Here is a 27696-nt window from a genome sequence, read left to right as displayed (position 1 = left end):
ATTTCATCAATGCAAAAGCAAGCAAGCAGTAACTGAATAACTGTCAAACATCAATCAACAATCAAATATAGGTATGGGTGATTGACCGATTATAGAAATTTACTGACTATTAAACATTGTTCATCATTTTACAGACTTCTTAAAAAGTTTTGTTGTTGATCTGGGGTCATTCATTTCTGGATAGTTCTTCAATCAATGTGACTTGATCTGCATTAAAGCCAGAACAACAAACTCCAGCCTCACAATTTACCTTTTTACCAATTTCTCTCATGATATTTATCAATGCTCTAATATAAAACTGCAGATTTGGAGGTGAGATGTTTTTCCACATCACACACACCTATCAAAACAGTAACTTGATTATAAACTGGATTTTTAAAATGAATGAACTGGATAAATGATGAATCACAAATGATAAATGAAAAATAATAAATAAAAAAGAAAAACGTTGATAAAACGTCACACAGGTGTTTTTTGTGCCATTTGAACACAATAGATTTTTATGATTTCTGTAATGTCACCATCTGCCACAAATTGACTAAATTAACCAAAACTGTGTGATCTAATAATAAGAGACTAAAGACTAAAAAGTCAGAAAAGAGGACAATAATTGTTAATGTAATATTCTCATACTTTGAATGTAATGTCCAGTTACCAGTGAACATAATGCATGCAGCAATTCTTGATTTAATAATTGTGATAAAACTAATCAGCAGTTACACTCGTCTATTTCTAGCAGACAGGGTTGTTACTGGTTATTTGTGTTGTAATTAAGCTGCAGCTGCTGCCTCAGTACCTACTATCGCTGCCATGGCTGCAGCTGGTCTTTGAGGGTCACTGTGATCCCAGCAGGAGATTTGCCAGGGGGAATTCCTGTGAAAATAAAAAGATTAAGTAAAATTAGTCCTCAGACTCTCCCCAGATATTTCCCAGGGAGTAGAGGTAATGTCTCCCTTGTCATATTGTGATCAGTACAGCTAAGATTCTCAGCTTCCAGTTTTATAAACTGTATTTAATCACTACAGTACTGACGCTAACCCTGGATGAGAAGAATGGGAGAAAAGGAAACTGAAAGTTAAGAGACATCCCTCTAGCACTCATCAGTGTCCAGCTCACGAACAAGAGCTCATCTGCGGACACGACGTCCATGAGTGGGTTTCTCAACATCAGATTTGTTCTCAGCCACTGAAAACCACAACAACCTTTTGTTAGAGGATTTGTCATCAATGACTAATCACATCAGATTTCATGTCTGATCTTAAATGTAACTTTAATCAAGGGAAACAGTCTGTGGCCGACTTCTCCATCGACTTGCAGACCAGGGCCCAACAGAGCGACTGGAACACTGCTGCTCTGCGTGACGCTTTCCTGCATGGTCTGGCAGACTACATTAAAGATGAACTGGTTTCCTTTCCTCTACCTTCTACACTTGATGAACTCATTGAGCTCACCATCCGGTTGGACATTCACGTCCGGGCCCGGAGAAGGGAGAGGAGACAGAACACCCCTGGTCGTTTTGACTCAGCCCACTGGCCAGGTTCCTCATCTGCTTCCGGCTGCTCTTGACCTGTTATGGAACATTGTGTAGAGCCTGAGCCCATGCAGTTGGGTCGCACCAAGTTTATACCTGAAGAATCCATAAACAGGATCCATGTGCAGGAGGATGAAGTGGAGGGCCATGTTTATTGAAATGTCATCACAGTGCTTCAAGTCAGAGGAAAAGACTGGCCCGGGTGCTTTCCACAACCTCGCTGGTCCACAGCTTTGATGTCCTCACAGCAGGTTTAGAGAGTTGTCACAGTGTCCCATTGCAGCACAGAGGACGACATGATAGAAACAATCTGTATATGGAGAGTTGAATCTCTTGAACCTCACTATTGAAGGACATATGTCTGCTGGACACACAGTAGGAAAGCTTACGCTGTCCGTCCTGTTCAACCAGTATGAACAAGGTGAATTCAAGGGGGAGGACATCATTGCACCAACCACTGGTTTTTATCAAGCACAGAATGGAAGATGAAGAAGAGTCACTGTATTTCCAATCAGCAACTTAAATGTGTCCATTTTATTGATGAATGAACAAACGTTAGAGAGAAATATCCCAGGCAGAGATATTTAAGAGGACACCTTGGCTAAATCCTCCAGGTATTCCACCGATGTAGTGATGTAAAGAGGAAGTAAATGTACCAGGCTTGAATCTCTGATGTTCTCTTTTCTGGTCTTAGACCTCATGATAATATTGCCAGGCACTGGATTTAAAAGCAAAGGAAAACTAAACAGTGTGTATCAACACACCAAGGTGGCTGTATGGGGAAAAAATCTGATATTTATAGATAGGCCACAAGTAATTAAGAAAAGAGGAAGAGGAGAAAAAGCTGAGTGTCTGTAACAGACTGCCACCAGTACAGCACCATCTTTAGATGGACATAACCTGACTCATCCAGTACAGAGAGTAATATCAGCTATGTGTTGGATGAGATTAGAGTCAGCAGACATCAATCAAACATTCATCCATATACTGATTTGATCTGTTTAAGGTGGAGCTGAACCCTGATTCATTTTAGATTGAGAGAGTGGATGAGAACAACTGGACGAGACAACAGTTACTTACTGGGAGCATTCAACACATGTAAGGCTAGTGCCCATGTTTTGCTCCTACTCCACTTCCGGGTTGAAGTGTTTGTGCTGCACGCCAGATCGTTATCGCGTCCTGAGACCATTTTAGCGGTTTCTGTCCCACAAATCGAGGGTGTTTTTTAGTGGATTTTACTTCCCGTTTAGTTCACTATCACAGTTCTTCCGGATTCGCAGAAATCACTAGCTGTTTAACCTACATACGCTGTTTGATACTACCTCCGCTGTTCGCCACCGGCGGCTCAGCCTATTAGCTGCGCCGGCTAAGCTAACCGCTACCAGCGCTCAGACCAACAGACAGCACTTAGCTAACTGCACTACCAACATTTCAGCATCGGCTGGGAGGAACTACAATTTTAACCATCTGATCCACTTACCGAAGCCGAATCAACGCAGCAGGCCCAGAAATGGGCCTCTGCCGGTAAGTACTGATCCCTCCTGCACTCCACTGGTACTCACTGCTAGCCTGCAGTAGAGTCTATTGCTACTTCACGCTATCGCACCAAAGACCTCCTTACTGGCCACAGCTTTTTCCCCAGAACCCTCCACCCCTGGACGAGTCATGCCGCCACTCACCTCATCTCCAGGATGCGACAGTTGTCTCCACAAGTCACAGACCATCTCTGAGCTGGAAGGCAGAATCTCTGCTTTACATCAAATTATAAATGAATCAGAATACATGGACTCCATGTATCCTGGTGCGACTGCATTGTCAGTCTCAAACGACTCTGTTGTCGTCCTGGGCAAGAAGTCTGCTCCTCTATCCACTGAAGAACTTGATAAAACTGTCCCCGCTGCTACCACTGATGTCTCTGCTGACCACTGGGATCACCGAGGAGCCAAGCCAAAGGTTCTACTGGGACCAACCTCCACCCCCGGCGAATGGACCGTTGCCGGCAGAGGCAGACATGGTGGAAAACTCCTCAATCGCGCCCACCTAAAGCCCGCAAATTGTCCACGTCCAACACGTTTTCCAGCCCAGAGGAGCAGGAACAGGACCCCCTTCTGCCCCCATCATCTCTTGCCCTGGAGTCTGAAGGCCCCTCCGCTGTGTCTCCACTCTCCGCTGTCAGGCCCGGCCTTCTCATCTCTCCCGCTGCCCGCTCCCGGCGGCGCTCCTCGGCAAAAATACACTTTACCCCTTGCCCCAAAAACAGGCCACCGACTAAGCCCCTGTCCTCTGAGCATGTAAAACCATCTTCACAAAATTACCCCGACTCCTCACCGTCATCGTCGGCCATCAAACACTCCATCTCCCACGCCACTTCTCCTCCTCCAGCGGCTGCCCCAACTCCTCTTTTCCCTCTGACGGCGCTGATTTTCGGCGACTCGCTGGTGAGAAACATCCGTTTCTTCAATGTCATTACCCACTGCATTCCCGGGGCCACAACTGTTGATATCCTGAACAAACTTCCCAGTCTCTTAACGCCAATTTTATTCGTCTGTTGGGTCTCCTCAGCATCAGCGGTAAATCCATTTTCATCTCCGGCCCTATCCCCACGTCGGGCCGCGGCCCTGAGCGTTTCAGCCGCCTTCTTTATCTTCACACCTGGCTGCAGTCAATGTGCGGCTCATTCAAGATTAACTTTATCCATAACTTCGACTCCTTTTGGTCCCGCCCCTCTCTGTTTGCACCCGACGGCCTCCATCTGAACAAGTCCGGTAGCCGCTTGCTTGCAGCTAACATACAGCATGCCGTCTCATACCAGCTACCCCTCCGTGCGTGACCATTAACATCATTATCATCACCTGGCCTTTCAGCGCTCCCAGCCCAGCCCACTCAATACAATCTAGCACTTTCAATCAGCGCTGATGCCCTCTCGCGGAAAGTTGTTAGAACTACTCATCCTCCATTCTTTCCTGGCTACTCTTCCTCACCCTCCTCTTTGTGTGAGTCAGCAGTTGCCACTGATCTCACCAGCTCCCCCCGTAGGCCATCCTGGTGCAGTACACTCCCTATCTGTACCATAGGCTCTGGTCGTATGTTCAACTACAACTTTTCAACTCCTGACTCTATCACATCCATCTGGTCCTGCTCACGAACTGCAACTTCCTCATTACGTCATCACAATAAACGACATGTGCACCTATCAAATCTCCGCCCCCTTCCTCAGTCCTCACAACCTATCATGAAGCAACGTCACCTGAAACTGGCTCTGCTCAACACCCGCTCACTTAACAATAAAGGTCTCATTCCGAACGAATTCATAACTGACAATAACCTCGATTTCCTCTGCATCACTGAAACTTGGCACAAACCTCTGGACTACTTTTCTCTCAACCAGACCATACCGACCGGATACACCTATATGGACAAACCCCGATCTGAGGGGCGGGGAGGTGGTGTAGCAGCATTTTACAGGAAGGACATTAAAACATCCACCATCTCCATCCCTGCTGCTCGCTCCTTTGAACCCCTCACTTTCAAACTCTCTGATCCCACTCCTCTGGTCACTGCCATCATCTACCGCCCTCCCAAACCAAACCCGTCCTTCCTCTCTGACTTTTCTGACTTCCTCACCCAGTTATCTGCCATCTCACCTTCCGTTCTTCTTCTGGGGGACTTCAACATCCACATTGACACTGACTGCAAATCTGCCACTGAATTCCTGGAACTGCTACACTGCTTCGACTTCACTCAACACGTCAACTTTGCCACCCACAGCCGTGGTCACATCCTGGACCTGGTCTGCTCCACTGGTCTCACCTTACATCACCTCTCCAGCTTCAACCTCAGCATCTCCGACCACCTGGCAATCATCATGGACATCGACATCCCCATTCCCACCGCTAAGGATAAACAGACAATATCTTTCAGAAACCTCAAATCCATCTCCCCTTCAGCCCTTTCTGCCTCTCTTGCTCGTAAAATATCTGCCTCCCCCCCTCCGTTAACTGACAATCCCTCCGACCTCACCAAATTCTACAACGAAACACTCTCCTCCTGTCTCAACCAGCTATCCCCTATCAAAACTAACACTGTCTCCTTCACCCACTATGCCCCCTGGTACACTCCTGAACTACACAAAATGAAATCACAAAAACGACAGCTTGAAAGACTTCACAAGAAAACCGGTTCAACTGTCCATCTACAAGCCTATACAGATTACCTTCAGCAGTACAAGGATGCTCTCAGTACTGCCCAGTCCGCCTACTACTCTCACCTCATTCATTCTGGCTCCACCAACCCCAAGGCTCTGTTTTCTACAGTAAATATTGAAAGTGAGTGAATGCTAGCGTGTTTAGCTGCCGCCGTGTTTAGCTGCCGCTGCTCTCCGGCTCTTTTTCCATTTAAATGTTATCTGGAATCTTTTCGTCCTGTGGAATTGTTGGACTCTATTCGTCCCTCGCTCATCATGCGGATCTACCTGACTGTGAGGCTTGTGCTCCTCTGGATTATCCTGTCCATCGTATTGAATCCATCGTCTGCCTTGCTCCAATACACCGCTGCTGAGCTCCTCCAGCTTCGGTTCCATCCACCTGTTGATCCGCCACCGATGCGCTTCTGCCCGGACATCGCTCGCCCACCGTATCGGAAATACACACACCGTGGTTCCCGACGAAGCTACCACATCGATGACTCTACCGCCATCAACTCCATCTGGTCCACGACCCGCCATCAGCCGAGTAACTCTGGCCGCAAAGTGGACCGCAGTGTGTTAGCTCGCTTACCCAGAGCGGCGGCTAACGTTGGCTCATCCAAAGAGCATAGCGACATCAAAGTGGGATTACTTAACATCCGTTCCCTAACAGGCAAAGGACATCTGCTGCAGGACCTTCTCCTTGACCGCAAGTACGACTTTTTATGTCTAACTGAGACGTGGCAACAACCTAATGACTTTTCCCAGCTCAATGAAGCTATACCATCTGGGTTTGTTTACACCTGTCAGCCCCGTCTCACCGGGAGAGGAGGAGGTCTCGCGATAATCTATCGCGATACCTGGAAGATCTCGTCCGTCACGGTGCCTACATATTCATCTTTTGAATCTGTGGCTCTTCAACTGAATGGTCCAACTCCAACTATTTTAGTCACTGTCTATCGACCACCTAAGCCAAATAAGGATTTCATTAATGACTTTTCTGCTCTTCTCACTCATCTCACCTCACTGTCCTCCAATATAATTATTCTCGGTGATTTTAATATCCATATGGACAATTTCAGTTAAGCCCTCTCCAAGGATTTTACTTCCTGCCTGGATAGTTTTGACCTAAAACAATATATTAACTTCCCTACCCACTCTAAAGGCCATATTTTAGATCTTGTTTGCTGCTCTGGCATTACTCCTATTAACTGCTCAGCTGATGACCTTCCCATCTCAGACCACAAGTTAATATCATTTCATGCTAGCTTAACTCTGTCCAAAGTTAAGCAGTCGCGGCTAATTTCTTTCCGCAACATCAAAAATATTAATTTAGCAGCTCTCACCACAGGCATTAACAGCCTCCCGAGTCTCAGTTGTTCATCAACTCCTGATCAACTGGTTACTCACTACAACGAAGGCCTCCATTCCCTGTTGAATTCACTTGCTCCTGTTAAAACTCGGAGTGTGTCATTCACCAACTCTGCTCCATGGTTCACACCCCATCTACGACAGCTCAAAGCCAAGGGACGTCAACTGGAGCGGCTCTTCAAAAAAACCAGACTCTCTGTTCACAAACAAATGTACCACACCCACATCCTTCTCTACAAAGACACCCTCTCCTCAGCTAAATCACAATATTATGCAGGTCTAATCAGTGCAGGTGATGGGAATACTCGAGCCCTGTTCTCAGTGCTCAATAACACACTACGACCCCCGACCTCACTTCCTCCACAGTTTTACTCCTCTGATCACTGCAATTCCCTAATGTCATTTTTCAATGGAAAAATACATGGGATTCACCAGCAACTGTCCCCTCAAACTCCCTGCACTCCATCCTCTCTGGTTGTCGACGTGCCCTTCTCTCAAGCATTCTCTAGCTTCCAACTGCCCTCTGCTGCTGACATTTCGGACCTCATTCGGAAATCTAAAACATCTACATGTCAGCTTGACCCCCTGCCTACTCCCCTAGTCACTGCCTGTCTACCGTCCTTGTTACCCACGATAACTGCCATCATTCACTCCTCCCTCACCACTGGTTCTGTACCATCCACTCTTAAATCTGCTGCTGTTACACCTATAGTCAAGAAACCTGGTTCAGACCCCAGTGACTTCAATAACCTACGCCCGATCTCTAACCTACCATTTCTCTCTAAGATTCTGGAAAAAGCAGTGGCTTCACAGATACACACACATCTTCATAACAATAACCTTTATGAACAGTTCCAGTCTGGTTTCCGTCCACGACACAGCACAGAAACAGCCCTCCTCAAAATCACTAATGACCTCCTGATGGCAGCTGACTCCGGACTATTATCCATCCTCATCCTTCTCGATCTGAGTGCAGCCTTCGACACCATCTCCCACACCACCCTCATTGACAGATTAGCATCTATTGGCATCTCTGACACACCCCTGGACTGGTTTAAATCTTATCTCTCTGGCCGCACTCAGTTCATCCAGTTGAAAACATTCACATCCCAACCATCTCCCCTCTCCTCTGGTGTTCCCCAAGGCTCTGTACTAGGCCCTATTCTGTTTATCATCTATCTCCTCCCCCTTGGTCAGATCCTCCGTAAATTCAACATCCACTTCCACTGTTATGCGGACGACACCCAGCTCTACCTTTCTTCAAAACCCACCTCCACATTCCCGCCCTCCTCCCTCTGTGACTGTTTACAAGAAATTAAAACCTGGTTCTCTTGCAATTTCCTGAAACTCAACAGTGATAAAACAGAGGTTCTCCTCATTGGTTCCAAGTCCACTCTCACTAAAACTCCAAGTTTCACCATCCCCATTGATAACTCCTCTGTTTGCCCCTCCCCGCAGGTTAAGAGTTTGGGTGTCGTCCTTGATGGTACTCTTTCATTCCAAAGCCACATCAATAACATTACTCGGTCAGCGTATTACCATCTACGCAACATCAACCGTCTCCGCCCATCCCTCACTCCCAACTCCACTGCCATCCTAGTCCACACCCTGGTCACATCTCGGCTGGACTATTGCAACTCCCTTCTCTTTGGTCTTCCCCACAAGTACATCCATAAACTCCAATTGGTTCAGAATTCTGCTGCCCGCATCATCACCAGGATCCCATCCATCAATCACATCACACCTGTTCTGCAACAGCTTCACTGGCTTCCGGTCAAATTTCGTGTGGACTTCAAGATTCTGCTCCACACCTTCAAGGCCATTCATAACCTCTCTCCCCCATACATATCTGACCTTCTCCACATCAACACTCCTTCCCGGACACTCAGATCTGCCTCATCTATCAGCCTCATTGTGCCTCCTGCCCGTCTGACCACCATGGGGGCCAGAGCCTTCAGCCGCTCTGCCCCCGGTCTCTGGAATTCTCTCCCACCAAGCATCAGGAACATTGACACACTCTCCACCTTCAAATCACATCTGAAAACCCACCTTTTTAAACAGGCGTACTCCCTTTAACATTCTTTTAGTGATTTAGTATTTTATTATTTTATCTGTTGTTGTTATTGTTTGTTGCTGTAAGGTGTCCTTGAGTGCCATGAAAGGCGCCCCAAATAAAATGTATTATTATTATTATTAAATAAACTCCTCAAGCCCAGCGACAATACCTCCAACTCATTCACCACTGACAAATGCAACTCCTTTCTCTCATTCTTCCAAACAAAAATCGACACCATTTACAACAACTTGTCCTCCTCTCCTGCCCCCACGGCCTGCACTCCCACTCCCTCACCTGCTCCTCCCCTCCTCACCTCTCAGCCTCTGTCTCAGTTCTCCCCCGTGTCACCAGGGGAGCTGCCCAAAATTATGATGGGCATGAAAACCTCTACATGTGTTCTGGATCCCATCCCATCTCACCTCATTAAGGACTCTTTACCAGCCATCTCCACACTCATCACAGAAATCATCAACTCCTCCCTCAGGTCTGGCTCAGCCCCCCGTTCACTCAAACTGGCTGCCATCACTCCCATCCTCAAAAAACCTGGACTCAACCCTGACATCTTCCGGCCCATCTCCAATCTCCCCTTTCTGTCCAAAATACTGGAGCGTATTGTCGCCACACAACTCAAAGCCCACCTCTGCTCAAATAACCATTACAATCCGGTTTCTGTTCCCAACACAGCACCGAAACAGCCCTCCTGAAAGTCACCAATGACATCCTCCTCTCCGCAGACTCCGGCCACCTCACCATCCTCATCCTCCTGGACCTCACTGCAGCTTTCGACACCATAAACCACACCATTCTCCTCTCCCGCCTTGAGTCCTCCCTCGGCAACACTGGCACTGCACTCTCCTGGCTCAAATCATACCTCTCAGACCGACAACAATTCATCCACATCAACAACTGCACCTCCTCCACTGTTCCTCTGTCCCAAGGTGTCCCCCAGGGTTCGGTGCTTGGCCCTCTCCTCTTCATACTTTACCTGCTCCCTCTCGGCAACATCATTCGCCACCACGGTCTCCATTTCCACTGTTATGCTGATGACGTCCAGCTTTATATCTCCACCAACTCCATCACTCCCGCCACTCTTTCCACTCTCTCCAATTGCCTCGCTGACATCAAATCCTGGATGCAGATCAACTTCCTCAAACTAAATTGTGACAAATCAGACCTAATCATTATCGGCCCCAAATCCCTCAACAACACCACAGACAGTTTCCGCCTCACCATCGACAACTCCACCCTGTCTCCATCCCCCAACAGTCGCAACCTCTGAGTCATCTTTGACAGTAACCTCTCCTTTGATCATCACGTCAATCAAATCACTAGAACTGCCTTCTTCCACCTCAAGAACATTGCCCGACTCCGTCCATCACTCTCCTTCTCTGCTGCTGAAACCCTCATTCACGCCTTCATCACTTCCAGAATTGACTACTACAACAGCATCCTCTATGGCACACCATCCGAACTCTCTCCCCAAACACATCCGCGACTGTACCGACCTTCCTACCTTCAAATCTCTGACAAAAACACACCTTTTTAAAATTGCTTTTAATGTTTAGCTCAGTTTATTGTGTTTTTGATGTTATATTTCACATTGTTTTGCTAATTTGATGTTCTTTTTATGTAAAGTGTCTTTGAGTATCTTGAAAAGCGCTTTTAAATAAAATGTGTTATTATTATTATTATTACTGAGAGGGAACCTGCCCCGTTACATGTCGTAGAAGGAAACAGATTGAAAAAAAGAGAATCTCATCATTGATATCACAAACCAGCACCGATATAAGGTGGATTAACAACCTGTAATGAAGTCACTGAGGATTTAAGGTGGACTGAAGAGAATCTGTCAGTCATTATCAAGTGAAACTTTCTAACTCACCAGTCAACTTGGAAACATTTCAAGAAAATGTGACTTATTGTCTACAAACTGTTGGAATTCTACATGTTCATAGAAGATTTAGGAGACACTTCACTTTTACTTACGTCAACGTGATCGTACACTTGATCCTGTAGAGAAACATAAAGTAGATTGATTGATTGATTGATTGATTGATTGATTGATGTGAAGTGTGTAATCAGTGTGATAGTCAGAACTAAACATCCTGTGATTGTTGGTGTCCACAAGTAGCTCAATAACTGATTTACTTCATCTGTGTCAACATCTAGCAGCTCCACCTCACTACCTGTGATAGTCTGTGTGGACTGAGGCAGACTGCAGGTGGAGACAGAGAGTCAGGAGAACCACCTGGACAGAAAGTTACCACTAGAGGACGCTCTCTACACAGTGTCTGTCCTCATGTCTAATCAAAGACAAGCTGAAAACAACAAGACAAAGAAAGAGAAGAGCAAGTGTCTAAATGTGAATCTGGAGCCTAGAAAAGCTGTAATCCTACATGTTAATGTGACCAAGAGGATTTCTGACTCAGTTCACTTGAACTTACTGTCAGGTGGCTGGTATTTAATGCTGCTGAGATTCATAGCTGACTAAGGGTGCATTGCAGGGAGAGAGAACATGTAGATGCATTGACTGATGTATTGATGTGTGAGTTGATGTTTCAGCTTGTAGTCATCTCTCTGGATTCTGTGTGTCTCTCTAACTTCTTGCTGTCATCCACTTCCAGAGCTGTGTTCAGTGACTTAGTTCTAAACTGCAGCTCTACAAATTGAACTGTGGCATCCCTAATACATTGTAGAGCCAAAGCTAGACTAATAACCAGGAAGCAGGCAGTGTTTGATTTGATTCTTTTCTACATTTTATCATTCATGTTAAAGCTAATATTGACTTCTCTTCAGACTTAATGTTGACTTATCAGCCAGTGCTGCAGGGACGTGCACAGGGGGGTTGCTCAGGTTGCTCAGGCAACTGCCCATATGTCCTTCTTGACTCACGTTGCCCCTTTGAGGGGAAAAAAAATAAAAAATTGTACAATGGATGCAGAATTTCACGTAGGCCTAGATGAAAAAAAAAATAATCGCAAAGCCTCATTCACTTCCATTCGGGCACCGAAAGTGAAAGTCAGTAGGTGCAAACTCTGTTTACGTGGCTGTGATAAAGATGACATGACACTGTGTAGGCGAATTGATTAATTAATCAGACTCATATTTTAGCCTACTAATGGCAATGTTTCATAATTACACTACATTTAAGATGAGGAGCAGTCACAACTATGTGAGGAGCAGTCACAACTATGTGAGGAAAATGTGGATCACCAGGAGGACGAGGCACATAGGGCAGGTACGCCTAAGTGATGATCACCAAATATGAGATGAGAGGACCATGCTAGAAAGTACAGGGTTAAAAAGCTGCATGCTAAATAATTGTAATCTAAAAAAACATAGGCTATTTTAGAAGTAATTTCAAAGATCTTGCCTGAGCAGAACATAAATACCACGAGTGGGCATTAAAATAATAATGATAATGGCAATAACAATAATATGTAATTGGACAGATGATGACCCCAGTGCATCAGCTGCATTCAGAGAGCCAGAGCCAATCCCAGATGACATCAGGACAGAGTGGCAAAATAGGCTTTGTGTATATATATTTTAATAAAAACCCTGTTATTCTCAGTCCTTCATATAGCCCGTGAGTTTTTTTTTTTTTTTTTTGTGGGGGGGTGCCCTTTTTTCAGGTCAGAGCAACTGCCCCTCAAAATTCCTGTGTACGTCCCTGCAGTGCTGAATAACCCAGCAGATATCTTGTAGTAGATGGAGGCAGAAGAAAAGTGTTTTCAACGTCTGCTTTGATGTCCCTCATGAACTCTGAGCCCTCACTGGCTATGACCTGATGTAACAGATGACTGCTTCAGATGCTGGATCAATAATATTATTCTTTAACAGTTAGTCTGTTAACAGAGGAAGTATTGTGGTTGATGGTGCTAGTCAGAGAGGCTGAATCCATTCATACAGTACAGATCACAGCCTGCATACATTGGACCAGTCTGACTCAGTTACTACTGATGGTATGTAGCATTGATCTCATCAGGTTATTGTTGCTTACTGTTCTATGACATCAGAGGATCACATGTGTGGATGTACTGAAGAGAACTAGAACTCTGATCACATGAGGACTCCTCCTTCACTTGAATCAAAGTTCTTCAGTTTCCAAGCTTCCTGTATTAGGTCCATGCATGTTCAGCTAGCTTCTATAGAGCATGCTCAGTAGGATCCTTCTCAGTCCAGCTGGTGGAGAGCTTCCAAGACAGAGATTCACCCTAGCTAATACTTTATTAAATCTGACATTATCGTTGACCTCAGCTTGATATCACAAACCAGCACCGATATAAGATGGATTAACAACCTGTAATGAAGTCACTGAGGGTTTAAGGTGGACTGAAGAGAATCTGTCAGTCATTATCAAGTGAAACTTTCTAGCTCACCAGTCAACTTGGAAACATTTTTTAAAAATGTGACTTATTGTCTACAAACTGCTGGAATTCTACATGTTCATAGAAGATTAAGGAGACACTTCACTTTTACTTACTGGAACATGATCGTTCACCTGATCCTGTAGAGAAACATAAAGTAGAATGATTGATTGATTGATGTGAAGTGTGTAATCAGTGTGGTAGTCAGAACTAAACATCCTGTGATTGTTGGTGTCCACAAGCAGCTCAATAACTGATTTACTTCATCTGTGTCAACATCTAGCAGCTCCACCTCACTACCTGTGATAGTCTGTGTGGACTGAGGCAGACTGCAGGTGGAGACAGAGAGTCAGGAGAACCACCTGGACAGAAAGTTACCACTAGAGGGCGCTCTCTACACAATGTCTGTCCTCATGTCTAATCAAAGACTTGCTGAAAACAACAAAACAAAGAAAGAGAAGAGGAAGTGTCTCTCTTCAGGACAGAGTTGTGATTCTACGCAATCTGATCATCAGTTCGAGTGCTGGTTGCAGGAATGGTTGGTCTGTTTAAGGTGGAGCTGAACCCTGATTTAATTTTAGATTGAGAGAGTGGATGAGAACAACTGGATAAGACAACAGTTACTTACTTCGTGCCTCTTGTTTAATTCTTTCACATTCCAGTTTCTCTCCTAGAAAATATTGATAAGAAACAAAGAGAAACTGAATCAATGATGAATTCAACACAACTGTATCAACAACCTGTAATGAAGTCACTGAGGATTTAAGGTGGACTGAAGAGAATCTGTCAGTCATTATCAAGTGAAACCTTCTAACTCACCAGTCAACTTGGAAACATTTCAAGAAAATGTGACTTATTGTCTACAAACTGCTGGAATTCTACATGTTCATAGAAGATTTAGGAGACACTTCACTCTTACTTACGTCGATGTGATAGTTGAGCTGATTCTGCAGAGCATGGGTCGGCAATCTATGGCTCGCGAGCCAGATGTGGCTCTTTTGATGACTGGATCTGGCTCGCAGATAAATATTTGCTGACATTTTTTAACACGATAAGTAATGAATAATTGCGCTGATGGTTTAAAACTGCAGTCAAGTGAACCGTCATTCACAGAAAGAGAGTAAAAAAGCAGCCGCGGTCGGATTTTTCTTGTGGGTCTATTTGTTTACATACAGTACGGTGCCGGGACAGGCCAAAATGCAAAATTCGAAATGTGAAAAAAAAAAAAAACTTTTTTCGATGGATTCTGATTCAAACAATAAAGCTCCGCTTTTCATCCCTTTTTGTTATTGTACAACATTTCAAGTGATTTTACTGTATAATGGTGAAGAAAAATAGTGACAAACACCAATGAAAATCCGACCACGGCTGGCTTTCTGCGAACGACGGCTCACTTCACCGCAGTATTTTCAAGTAAAAAGGCCTCAGCAAAACCAAGCAGCACCAGATGTCGTATTAACTGTAAGAAGTATTTTATTTATTATTGGTTACAGTCAGTATAACAACGTTTTTAAAAAGAATAAATTCCGAGACTTATTATACCCTAAAATTGTTGGTCGAAAGAAACCTGCATTTGGTTGCATTCATTGTTAAAAAATATTATATGGCTTTCGCTGAAATTTATTTTAAAATATGTGGCTTTCATGGCTCTCTCAGCCAAAAAGGTTGCCGACCCCTGCTGTAGAGAAACATAAAGTAAAATGATGATTGATTGATTGATTGATTGATTGATGTAAAGTGTGTAATCAGTGTGATAGTCAGAACTAAACATCCTGTGATTGTTGGTGTCCACAAGCAGCTCAATAACTGATTTACTTCATCTGTGTCAACATCAAGCAGCTCCACCTCACGACCTGTGATAGTCTGTGTGGACTGAGGCAGACTGCAGGTGGAGACAGAGAGTCAGGAGAACCACCTGGACAGAAAGTTACCACTAGAGGACGCTCTCTACACAATGTCTGTCCTCATGTCTAATCAAAGACAAGCTGAAAACAACAAGACAAAGAAAGAGAAGAGCAAGTGTCTCTCTTCAGGACAGAATTGTGATTCTACACAATCTGATCATCAGTTCTAGTACTGGCTGCAGGAACAGTTAGAGTCAGCACACATGAAGAAATCATTCATCCACATAGAGACTCTTTAAATGGTTGGTCTGTTTAAGGTGGAGCTGAACTCAGATTCATTTTAGATTGAGAAAGTGGATGAGAACAACTGGAAAAGACAACAGACACTTACTTTGTTCCTTTAGTTTAATAGTGTCAAGTTCCAGTTTCTCTCCTAGAAAAGATTTATAAAAAACAAAGAGAAACTGAATCAATGATGAATTCAACAAAACTGCATCAACAACCTATAATGAAGTCAGTGAGGATTTAAGGTGGACTGAAGAGAATCTGTCAGTCATTATCAAGTGAAACTTTCTAACTCACCAGTCAACTTGGAAACATTTCAAGAAAAATGTGACTTATTGTCTACAAACTGCTGGAATTCTACATGTTCATAGAAGATTTAGGAAACACTTCACTTTTACTTACCGTGATATGATCGTACAGCTGACACTGCAGAGAAACATAAAGTAGAATGATTGATTGATTGATTGATGTGAAGTGTGTAATCAGTGTGATAGTCGGAACTAAACATCCTGTGATTGTTGGTGTCCACAAGCAGCTCAATCACTGATTTACTTCATCTGTGTCAACATCGAGCAGCTCCACCTCACTACCTGTGATAGTCTGTGTGGACTGAGGCAGACTGCAGGTGGAGACAGAGAGTCAGGAGAACCACCTGGACAGAAAGTTACCACTAGAGGACGCTCTCTACACAATGTCTGTCCTCATGTCTAATCAAAGACTTGCTGAAAACAACAAGACAAAGAAAGAGAAGAGCAAGTGTCTAAATGTGAATCTAGAGCCTAGAAAAGCTGTAATCCTACATGTTAATGTGACCAAGAGGATTTCTGACTCAGTTCACTTTAACTTACTGTCAGGTCGCGGGTATGGCAAGCTGTTGCTGTTGCACTTCATAGGCGACTTATGGAGGTCTGCAGGGAGAGAGAAAATGTAGATGCATTGACTGATGTATTGATGTGTGAGTTGATGTTTCAGCTTGTATTCATCTCTCTGGATTCTGTGTGTCTCTCTAACTTCTTGCTTTCATCCACTTCCAGAGATGTGTTCAGTGACTTAGTTCTAAACTGCAGCTCTACAAATTGAACCGGGGCATCCCTAATACATTGTAGAGCCAAAGCTAGACTAATAACCAGGAAGCAGGCAGTGTTTGATTTGATTCTTTTCTACATTTTAATATTCATGTTAAAGCTAATATTGACTTCTCTACAGTGTTGGGCATGTTACTTTTAAAAAGTAATTAGTTATAGGTACGAGTTACATCTCTGCTTGTTTTTTTGTAGTGTAAATACACTATATTACCAAAAGTATTCGCTCACCTGCCTTTACTCATTCTATGAACTGAAGTGCCATCCCATTCCTAACTCATAGAATTCAATATGATGTCGGTCCACCTTTTGCAGCTATTACAGCTTCAACTCTTCTGGGAAGACTGTCCACAAGGTTGAGGAGAGTGTTTATAGGAATTTTTGACCATTCTTCCAAAAGCGCATTGGTGAGGTCACACACTGATGTTGGTCGAGAAGGCCTGGCTCTCAGTCTCCGCTCTAATTCATCCCAAAGGTGTTCTATCGGGTTCAGGTCAGGACTCTGTGCAGGCCAGTCAAGTTCATCCACACCAGACTCTGTCATCCACGTCTTTATGGACCTTGCTTTGTGCACTGGTGCACAGTCATGTTGGAAGAGGAAGGGGCCCGCTCCAAACTGTTCCCACAAGGTTGGGAGCATGGAATTGTCCAAAATGTTTTGGTATCCTGAAGCATTCAATGTTCCTTTCACTGGAACTAAGGGGCCAAGCCCAGCTCCTGAAAAACAACCCCATACCATAATTCCTCCTCCACCAAATTTCACAGTTGGCACAATGCAATCTGAAATGTACCGTTCTCCTGGCAACCTCCAAACCCAGACTCGTCCATCAGATTGCCAGATGGAAAAGCGTGATTCATCACTCCAGAGAACGCGTCTCCACTGCTCTAGAGGCCAGTGGCGGCGTGCTTTACACCATTGCATCCGACGCCTTGCATTGCACTTGGTGATGTGTGGCTTGGCTGCAGCTGCTCGGCCATGGAAACCCATTCCATGAAGCTCTCTGCGTACTGTACTTGGGATAATCTGAAGGTCACATTAAGTTTGTAGCTCTGTAGCAATTGACTGTGCAGAAAGTCGGCGACCTCTTTGCACTATGCGCTTCAGCATCCGCTGACCCCTCTCCGTCACTTTACGTGGCCTACCACTTCGTGGCTGAGTTGCTGTTTTTCCCAAACGCTTCCATTTTGTTATAATAGAGCTGACAGTTGACTGTGGAATATTTAGGAGCGAGGAAATTTCACGACTGGATTTGTTGCACAAGTGGCATCCTATGACAGTTCCACGCTGGAATTCACTGAGCTCCTGAGAGCGGCCCATTCTTTCACAAATGTCTTGTTTCACAGTCTGCATGCCTGAGTGCTTGAATTTATACACCTGGGGCCAGGCCAAGTGATTAGAACACCTGATTCTGATCATTTGAATGGGTGAGCGAATACTTTTGGTAATATAGTGTATGTCTAAGATTCCTGTATTAGGTACATGCATGTTCAGCTAGCTTCTATAGAGCATGCTCAGTAGGATCCTTCTCAGTCCAGCTGGTGGAGAGCCTCCAGGACAGAGATTCACCCTAGCTAATATATTATTAACTCTGACATTATCATTGACCTCAGCTTGATATCACAAACCAGGATCACAGACCAGGAGAAATCACTGAGGATTTAAGGTGGACTGAAGAGAATCTGTCAGTCATTATCAACTGAAACTTTCTAACTCACCAGTCAAGAAGACAAAGAAAGAGAAGAGCAAGTGTCTAAATGTGAATCTAGAGCCTAGAAAAGCTGTAATCCTACATGTTAATGTGACCAAGAGGATTTCTGACTCAGTTCACTTTAACTTACTGTAGGATGGCCAGTATGGCAAGCTCTTGAAGAAGCGCTTCACTGATGGGTCAGGGACCTCTGCAGTGAGAGAGAACATGGAGATGCATTGACTGATGTATTCATGTGTGAGTTGAAGTTTCAGCTTGTAGTCATCTCTCTGGATTCTGTGTGTCTCTCTAACTTCTTGCTTTCATTCACTTCATGGAATTCTACATGTTCATAGAAGATTCAGGAGACACTTCACTTTTACTTACGGTAACGGTGTAGTTCAGCTGAACCTGTAGAGAAACATAAAGTAGAATCATCGATTGATTGATTGCTTGATGTGAAGTGTGTAATCAGTGTGATAGATACAGTTTTCATATTTTTTATGCTCCTGTCAATATTAAACTGTTAGAAACCAGGAATAAAGCCCAGCACAAACTTCTCAAACCATCCTGTCCAGATATTTATAGATAGGCCACAAGTAATTAAGAAAAGAGGAAGAGGAGAAAAAGCTGAGTGTCTGTAACAGACTGCCACCAGTACAGCACCATCTTTAGATGGACATAACCTGACTCATCCAGTACAGAGACTAATATCAGCTATGTGTTGGATGAGATTAGAGTCAGCAGACATCAATCAAACATTCATCCGTATACTGATTTGATCTGTTTAAGGTGGAGCTGAACCCTGATTCATTTTAGATTGAGAGAGTGGATGAGAACAACTGGACAAGACAACAGACACTTACTGGTAGCCTTGTGTTGACTCATTTCATGTTCCACTTCATGTCCTAGAAAATATTCATGAAAAACAAAGAGAAACTGAATCAATGATGAATTCAACACAACTGCATCAAGAACCTGTAATGAAGTCACTGAGGATTTAAGGTGGACTGAAGAGAATCTGTCAGTCATTATCAAGTGAAACTTTCTAACTCACCAGTCAACTTGGAAACATTTCAAGAAAATGTGACTTATTGTCTACAAACTGCTGGAATTCTACATGTTCATAGAAGATTTAGGAGACACTTCACTTTTACTTACTGAGACTGTGTAGTTCAGCTGCTCCTGTAGAGAAACATAAAGTAGAATGATTGATTGATTGCTTGATGTGAAGTGTGTAATCAGTGTGATAGATACAGTTTTCATATTTTTTATGCTCCTGTCAATATTAAACTGTTAGAAACCAGGAAAAAAGCCCAGCACAAACTTCTCAAACTGTCCTGACCAGATATTTATAGATAGGCCACAAGTAATTAAGAAAAGAGGAAGAGGAGAAAAAGCTGAGTGTCTGTAACAGACTGCCACCAGTACAGCACCATCTTTAGATGGACATAACCTGACTCATCCAGTACAGAGACTAATATCAGCTATGTGTTGGATGAGATTAGAGTCAGCAGACATCAATCAAACATTCATCCATATACTGATTTGATCTGTTTAAACAACCCTCTATGGCCCTGATTCATTTTAGATTGAGAGAGTGGATGAGAACAACTGGACAAGACAACAGACACTTACTGGCAGCCTTGTGTTGACTCATTTCATGTTGCACTTCACGTCCTAGAAAATATTCATGAAAAACAAAGAGAACCCGAATCAATGATGAATTCAACACAACTGCATCACTGAGGAGTTAAGGTAGACTGAAGAGAATCTGTCAGTCATTATCAAGTGAAACTTTCTAACTCATCAGTCAACTTGGAAACATTTCAAGAAAATGTGACTTATTGTCTACAAACTGCTGGAATTCTACATGTTCATAGAAGATTTAGGAGACACTTCACTTTTACTTACTGAGACGTGATAGTATCTCTGATGCTGTAGAGAAACAAAGTAGAATGATTGATTGATTGATTGATTGATTGATGTGAAGTGTGTAATCAGTGTGAAAGTCAGAACTAAACATCCTGTGATTGTTGGTGTCCACAAGCAGCTCAATAACTGATTTACTTCATCTGTGTCAACATCTAGCAGCTCCACCTCACTACCTGTGATAGTCTGTGTGGACTGAGGCAGACTGCAGGTGGAGACAGAGAGTCAGGAGAACCACCTGGACAGAAAGTTACCACTAGAGGACGCTCTCTACACAGTGTCTGTCCTCATGTCTAATCAAAGACTAGCTGAAAACAACAAGACAAAGAAAGAGAAGAGCAAGTGTCTAAATGTGAATCTAGAGCCTAGAAAAGCTGTAATCCTACATGTTAATGTGACCAAGAGGATTTCTGACTCAGTTCACTTTAACTTACTGTCAGGTGGCTGGTATTTAATGCTGCTGAGATTCATAGCTGACTAAGGGAGCATTGCAGGGAGAGAGAACATGTAGATGCATTGACTGATGTATTGATGTGTGAGTTGATGTTTCAGCTTGTAGTCATCTCTCTGGATTCTGTGTGTCTCTCTAACTTCTTGCTTTCATCCACTTCCAGAGCTGTGTTCAGTGACTTAGTTCTAAACTGCAGCTCTACAAATTGAACCGTGGCATCCCTAATACAATGTAGAGCCAAAGCTAGACTAATAACCAGGAAGCAGGCAGTGTTTGATTTGATTCTTTTCTACATTTTATCATTCATGTTAAAGCTAATATTGACTTCTCTATAGTGTTGGGCACGTTACTTTTAAAAAGTATTTAGTTATAGTTACTAGTTATTTCTCTGCTTCTTTTTTTGAAGTGTAAATATGTCTAAGCTTCCTGTATTAGGTCCATGCATGTTCAGCTAGCTTCTACAGAGCATGCTCAGTAGGATCCTTCTCAGTCCAGCTGGTGGAGAGCTTCCAAGACAGAGATTCACCCTAGCTAATACTTTATTAACTCTGACATTATCGTTGACCTCAGCTTGATATCACAAACCAGCACCGATATAAGGTGGATTAACAACCTGTAATGAAATCACTGAGGATTTAAGGTGGACTGAAGAGAATCTGTCAGTCATTATGAAGTAAAACTTTCTAACTCACCAGTCAACTTGGAAACATTTCAAGAAAATGTGACTTATTGTCTACAAACTGCTGGAATTCTACATGTTCATACAAGATTTAGGAGACATTTCACTTTTACTTACTGAGACGGTCTATTTCAGCTGACACTGTAGAGAAACATAAAGTAGAATCATTGATTGATTGATTGATTGATTGATGTGAAGTGTGTAATCAGTATGATAGTCAGAACTAAACATCCTGTGATTGTTGGTGTCCACAAGCAGCTCAATAACTGATTTACTTCAGATGTGTCAACATCGAGCAGCTCCACCTCACTACCTGTGATAGTCTGTCTCATCATCATCATCATCAGTCTCAGGTTCATCTTCATCTCCAATATCAAAGACAATACTGCCATGAACTAAAGTTGAAATCAGCAGCAGCTCCATCATGTTACTGAGAAGACAAAATGAACAGACTCTGTGTGTTAGTGAACTCACCTGATTCTAAGTCTTCCATGTTGTCACCGTGGGTGAAGAACCTAAAACAGAACATGGTGACATGTTAATGAATGGTCTGATATCAGCTGCTGGTGCCTTATGTTCCAGGAATAGATGAATAAATGTAGAAGTCAGACGTCCAACATAAAGATAGTGAAGTTACTGACTGATAAACAGCATCATGATAATATGAAGGAGTCAATGTTAGTCTCTGATCTCCTCCTCAAAACAGACAGTCCTCAGGTCTGGTTCTTAATGTTCCTTCACAACACCACATGATGGTGAGGGACTTTAATAGAACCAACATTCAGACTGAACGTCTGCTCTCATCAGGAAACCTCAGCTCTCATCTCCAGTCATTTCAGACTGAAACATTTGGCCCAGCCTTTCAGACACATGTTAGACATTAAACACTGAAATCAATCAATCAATACAACTAAATCATCTAATGTCACGTTTTCTAGCTCCTCTTCAAACTCTTCAAGTTTGTAAACTGAGAGTAGATTAGAACAGACAGTAGAACCTAAAGAGAGAACGGTGTGAATATGTTGTTTTGTTCCTCTTTGTATTCTGCATCATGTTCCATCAGTGAAGCCTCCATGAAAACACAACTAGAACATTTTCCATGTCCCCCTTATATCATACTGCTACTACTGCAGTTAAAGACAACAATACTAATGAGAACTACATCTTTCTCATTGATTCAGTCCAACACTGGATCTGTGATGTGTGCTGAGCTTCGCACCCAGTAGGGATGCACCGAAATGAAAATTCTTGGTCGAAATCTAAAAGCGAAACTGAAGAACCCAAGGCCGAAAACCGAAACACCTAAAGACATTATTATGACAGTTATTAGTACCATTGTATTTATGGCTTTGACCGTACTAACCTCACTAAAATCAAGGCATTGCAATTGCATAAATTAATATTAATGTTTCAAAGAATAAATCAATTACAAAAAAATTATTATTTAGCACATTCCAACAATGCACAATATAAAATAAAATAAAATTCCAAATAAAATGTTCAACTTGACCCCACTCCAATGGCACGCGATATGCCGATACGTCATCACGATCGAATGCAGTAGCGGTTTTAGGCACGGGCAAACCAGCCAGCCGCCCGGGGCGGCATTTTTTCATGACACAAGGGGGGCGGCACGAGCACTTGGAAAAAAATAAGCCAATAAATCTGCGCCGCTACATGGTTTTCTATTATCTGTCATATCTGTGTAGGGAATTGACAAATTGCCGCCCCCTGCAGATGCAGGCGCCCCTGCTTGCTGAGAAGGTGCCGTGCACAGAAGGTGTGTGCGAGAAAGGGAAAGGGGAGGGGGATGCGGGGGACAGTTCACAGTCATAATATTATAATTACAGGCCTATAATTCCTGCACGTTTTTGTATTTATAAATTGTGTGAAATGGCCAAATAAAAATAGGTAGGCTAATACAAAAGGGGCACTCGGAGAGGGTCTCGCCCGGGGGCGTAATTCAGTGTAGCTGCTTGGATGTTTCGATATCAGGTGATAAACTAAACACGACATGGAGAAATTGTTTGCAGATGCACTCCTCTTGAATTTCCAGCATTACATGTTTTGCAAATTACTATCAGTGGGTCTTTATATTTTATTTATATAATACTTTATGTAGGGCGGCACAGTGGCGAGGTGGTTAGCACTGATGCCTCACAGCAAGAAGGTCACCAGTTCGAATCCATGGGCCGGCTGGCCTTTCTGTGTGGAGTTTGCATGTTCTCTCTCCGGGTACTCCGGCTTCCTCCCACCATCCAAAGTCATGCTGGTTAGGTTCATTGGTGATTCTGCCGTAGGTGTGTGTGTGAGTGTGAATGGTTGTCTGTCTCTGTGTTAGCCCTGCGATGGACTGGCGACCTGTTCAGGGTGTACCCCTGCCTCTCGCCCGATGACAGCTGGGATAGGTTCCAGCAGACCCCTGCGACCCTTAGTAGGAATAACCGTGTATAGAAAATGAATGAATGAATGAAAACTTTATATATTGAAATCCACACAGCATGCCCGTGCTGGCTGCAGTTGTTGCTTGCGTCATCACAACATCCTGTTTCGGCCGTGTTGTTTCAGCGATAGAAGTCTTTCGGCCAAAAGCCGAAAATGCACTTTTGGGCCATTTTTGGCCGAAAATTTTTGGTGGCCGAATATTCGGTGCATCCCTAGTACCCAGTGTGCAGAAACAAACCTGATTAAGACCAAAATGAAATGAGACTACTCAAAAACAAACATTTCAATTTAAAACCAAATCTAAACATTGAGTAGTTAAACCTTTCTATTCTGACTGTTCCATTATTCATCACTTCCTGGTTTAACTGAAGGTCCAGTTTAGATGAGTTATTAATCTTAGATATACAATCTTCTATTTTTGGCATTCAGTCAGAAAAAGATGAAAATAAATGGAGTGCTGCCGTGAACCTGACTCAGTGTAGAAGAAGAGCAACAGCAGAACAAGCATGAACCTGTGGTTCTCACAAGTACATGGCTGCCTCACCTCCTTCTCTTTCAGTCTGCTTTAATGTCACATTTAATATGTTCCACATACATGAAACACATCACCCAGACCAGAGGTCTTCAACAGCTGCTACTGCAGGGGGGCGTGAAGTTTCCTCCACAAATGGAAATGTCTTTAAATCCACATGAACATGAATCCAACATATTGTAGTGAATGGATGAATGGAGGCAGAAGATGTCATCTTTCAGTCAGAAATGCACACATTCAGTAACACACAGGAGCTCTGTCAAGCTGGACACCGGTTCACTCACAGCACTAGACTATCCTGGACCCGTCCCTGCACACAAAGACCAGGACACGTCCCTGTCCAAAGCCACATGTTACATGCTGGCTCTGTCAGGTTCCCCATGATTGACTGACAGCCTGTTCAGTCCTCAGCTGACTAAGATCCCAGACACAACATATTTCCTTCCAGATATTTCTGCTTCAAACACTGCAGCTCCTATCAACAGCAGCCAACTACTGAGGCCAGTATATTATTATACCAAGTGGATGGACATTGTTATGAAAATGGATCGTTTAGTAACTCAACCAAAAAAGATAACAGGTATGTTTATGGATGACAGTGGCACTAATAGGCCATCACTCAGTTTAGTTTCCACATTTACATTTAAAATAAAAACATCAATGTGAAGAGCTTAGTACTGAATGATATACGTCACTAGGCCCAGTTTAATATAAAACACTGTTTAATACTATATATACAGTAGAGGGTCCCTGATCCATCTCTCTATCAGTTTGGGGGTCCTTGGACTAAAACTGACTGGGATCATAGAGAAATGACATTATTAGCTCAGCTCAATGGAGCAATATTCTAACTGATTTAATTAGGGGTCCATGGAAATGAAGTTGCAGGATCCCTATTGATTTTGTTGTGATTTTTATTCTTCTTCTTATAATAATAATGATTTATCTTTTTCTGTGTAGCTGAAGTGTCTGCTCAGGACAAACTGCAAAGGTGAAAGGCATCAATCCTGGTAACTTGGTAGAAGTCCTACCATGTCACTTTGCCAAGGTGTCAATATACATGCCTGCAGCTAGGTGGCGCTATAATAAGCCAATTTACATTTTGGCTCATATCTCACGTCAGAGTCAGATCACATCTTCATTCCCTGCTCTCGTTAAATAACTGCGGTTACGTGAACCATCGTTCGCAGAAACCAGTCAAACCAGTTTATATTTACTTATATTACTTGTATTTTTTCTTGCACGTCTACTTTTGTCACAAAAACAAACAATCAAAAAAGTGGATTCTGGTTTAGATTTGAAAACCATAAAGTAAATGTTCTCCTTCATACTTTTTAAACCTAAATCAGAATCCACAAAATAAACAAGTACTAAACTGGTAGCGCAAGAATTCTTTAACTGCACCTGGCTTGACTATGCTTCTGTGACCGACGTAACCAGTTCTGAAATGGCACCTGTTGTTCTAGTCCTAAAGTTTGACATCTTGTTCTCGTTCTAAAGTCTGACATGAACCTGCAGGAAGAGACAGATCCTCTGATTTCAGGGAGATTTTAGACATTGAACACACCATCAGACAGAAGCCCAGAAAGCAGTTCTTTAGACTGATACCACTGTGTTCTATTTAAATAAGGCCAGTAGAGCTGGTGTGATGCTGACAGACGGATCATATCACGAGTACAATTAATGATCCATCATGTCAGTGAGTGTCCTCATGTAGCTAGAGCATCATGTTTAACCCTCCACCACCACATCTACCACATACAAGACTTTTACTCACTTGATTCTTTCTCTTTAGTCCAGTTCAATCTTCCCGTGAAATTCTTGCTGCGACACGACCATTGAGTGAAAGTGAAACTTTAAACAGAGACTGACGACTCCACCCAACAGGTGAGCTGAACAAAGAACAAACAAAGCCATGCAGACAGATCTGAAAGGTCTTTCAATGTTGGAGCTCCAACTGCTGGACAAAACTGTGAAGGTACAAGAGAGAGGAGGACAGAAGCAGGGAGCTGGTCTCAGACAGACATCACATGGTGAGCTGGTCTGGAGAACTGATCACTTCAGATATTATATCTGCTGAAACATGACGGAAATAATAAAATAAGAGGTGGGCAGTGTTGGAAGGAATGTGGAAACTCTGAGGGAGACACGTCCACGTCCTCTGGGTCTGTCCTCCCATAGTGTCTGGAAATAGTAGACACAATAATCTTAATAATGGGTTTTAATAAGACGTTTACCCATTACTAACCCCAGTGAGAGGTCCTTCATTATAATAACGTTGGGTTGGCAGCAGCTAACTTAGACTCAGACAGACATTAATCATTCACAAGGTAAATAACTTGGTCACAGCAGCTCAGTTACACATTAAAAACACTATTGATAATCACAAGTAAAAATTAACATTAACATTAATAACATGGAGTTATGTTGTTGTTGAACAGCTGGATAGAGTAGAGGATGAATGACGTCCTGTAGCGTTCACTGTGGGAGTGGAGCTGGATCAGTCTGTTGAAGAATGAGCTCCACTGTCCCTCTACAGTCTGGTGGAGTGGATGAGATGGATTGTCCATGATGGAGAGATGTTTGTCCAGTGTCCTCCTGTCCCTCACTGAGACAAACGTCTCCAACTCACTGCCAATAACATGTCCAGTCTTTCAGATCAGTTTGTTGATCCTACTGATGTCCTTCCTGCTGGTGTTGCTCCTCCAACAAACCACAGTAAAGTACAGAGTGGTAGAATAAAGAGACCTGGGCCTCCTCAGGAACTAGAGTCTACTCTGGTCTAGAACTAGATGATGACTCACAGAGGAGCCTCAGACAAAAGGGGAATGATTGGAATCATGAGAGAAATATAAAACATGGAAAATATCATTTATGTAGTTCACTGACGACTGGAAGGAATGGACAAGCTGTCTAGTTAGAGCTGTTCTCTGACACAAGGAACTGAGATCAGTTATAGAACAGAAACAAATATGTGTCTATGGATATGTGAACATAAGTAAAGCCACAGCAGCCACAACATTATGACCACTGACAGGAGAAGTGAATAACATTTAAACCATCTTGTGACAGTTCAGTGTTCTGCTGGGAAACTTCTGGACCTGGCATTCATTGGTGTGGATGTTACTTAGACACGTAGCACCCACCTAGACCAGACCAGGCACCCCCACCCCACCTAGACCAGACCAGGCACCCCCACCCCATAGCAATGACACTCCTTGATGGCAGCAGCCATCCCCAGCAGGAT

At 43.3% G+C, this 27696-nt stretch overlaps 1 protein-coding gene across 5 annotated transcripts; it reads right to left on the bottom strand.

Annotated features, from left to right (window-relative positions):
* LOC311493442 (uncharacterized protein) lies at nt 1-26298 on the bottom strand. Of its 5 annotated transcripts, none has more exons than XM_084552104.1 (15): nt 26227-26298; nt 21947-21987; nt 21590-21613; nt 20325-20348; nt 20049-20090; nt 19572-19595; nt 19277-19318; nt 18798-18821; nt 18562-18621; nt 16489-16548; nt 16043-16066; nt 15747-15788; nt 14140-14181; nt 13628-13651; nt 1-873 (listed from the first exon to the last, which is right to left on the bottom strand). In XM_084552104.1, exons 2-15 carry the CDS (start codon nt 21963-21965, stop codon nt 800-802), a joined length of 525 nt encoding a protein of 174 aa, XP_084408230.1. In that variant the 5' UTR covers nt 21966-21987; nt 26227-26298; the 3' UTR covers nt 1-799. The 5 variants fall into 5 exon arrangements, with proteins under 5 accessions (XP_084408230.1, XP_084408229.1, XP_084408228.1 ...); XM_084552103.1 differs by lacking the exons at nt 21947-21987; nt 26227-26298 and adding exons at nt 11128-11151; nt 21786-21867; XM_084552102.1 differs by lacking the exon at nt 26227-26298 and having other exon boundaries at nt 21947-22128.
* Nucleotides 26299-27696: the final 1398 nt, after the last annotated feature.

The sequence above is a fragment of the Chelon labrosus genome (assembly GCF_963514085.1).
Source record: "Chelon labrosus genome assembly, chromosome: 9".
Taxonomy (NCBI): Eukaryota; Metazoa; Chordata; class Actinopteri; order Mugiliformes; family Mugilidae; genus Chelon; species Chelon labrosus.
This window is presented reverse-complemented; position numbering and strand designations above follow the sequence as displayed.

Bases quoted from the DNA above. Each gene is read 5' to 3' on its own strand.
- LOC311493442 (XM_084552101.1), bottom strand. From the start codon at position 21,864: ATGGCAGTATTGTCTTTGATATTGGAGATGAAGATGAACCTGAGACTG. The intron at 19,596-20,048 runs GTAAGTGTCTGT...GTTTCTCTACAG, and splicing joins GAGTCAACACAAGGCTGCCA to GAGCAGCTGAACTACACAGT. The intron at 14,182-15,746 runs GTAAGTGTCTGT...AATATTTTCTAG, and splicing joins TATTAAACTAAAGGAACAAA to GAGAGAAACTGGAATGTGAA.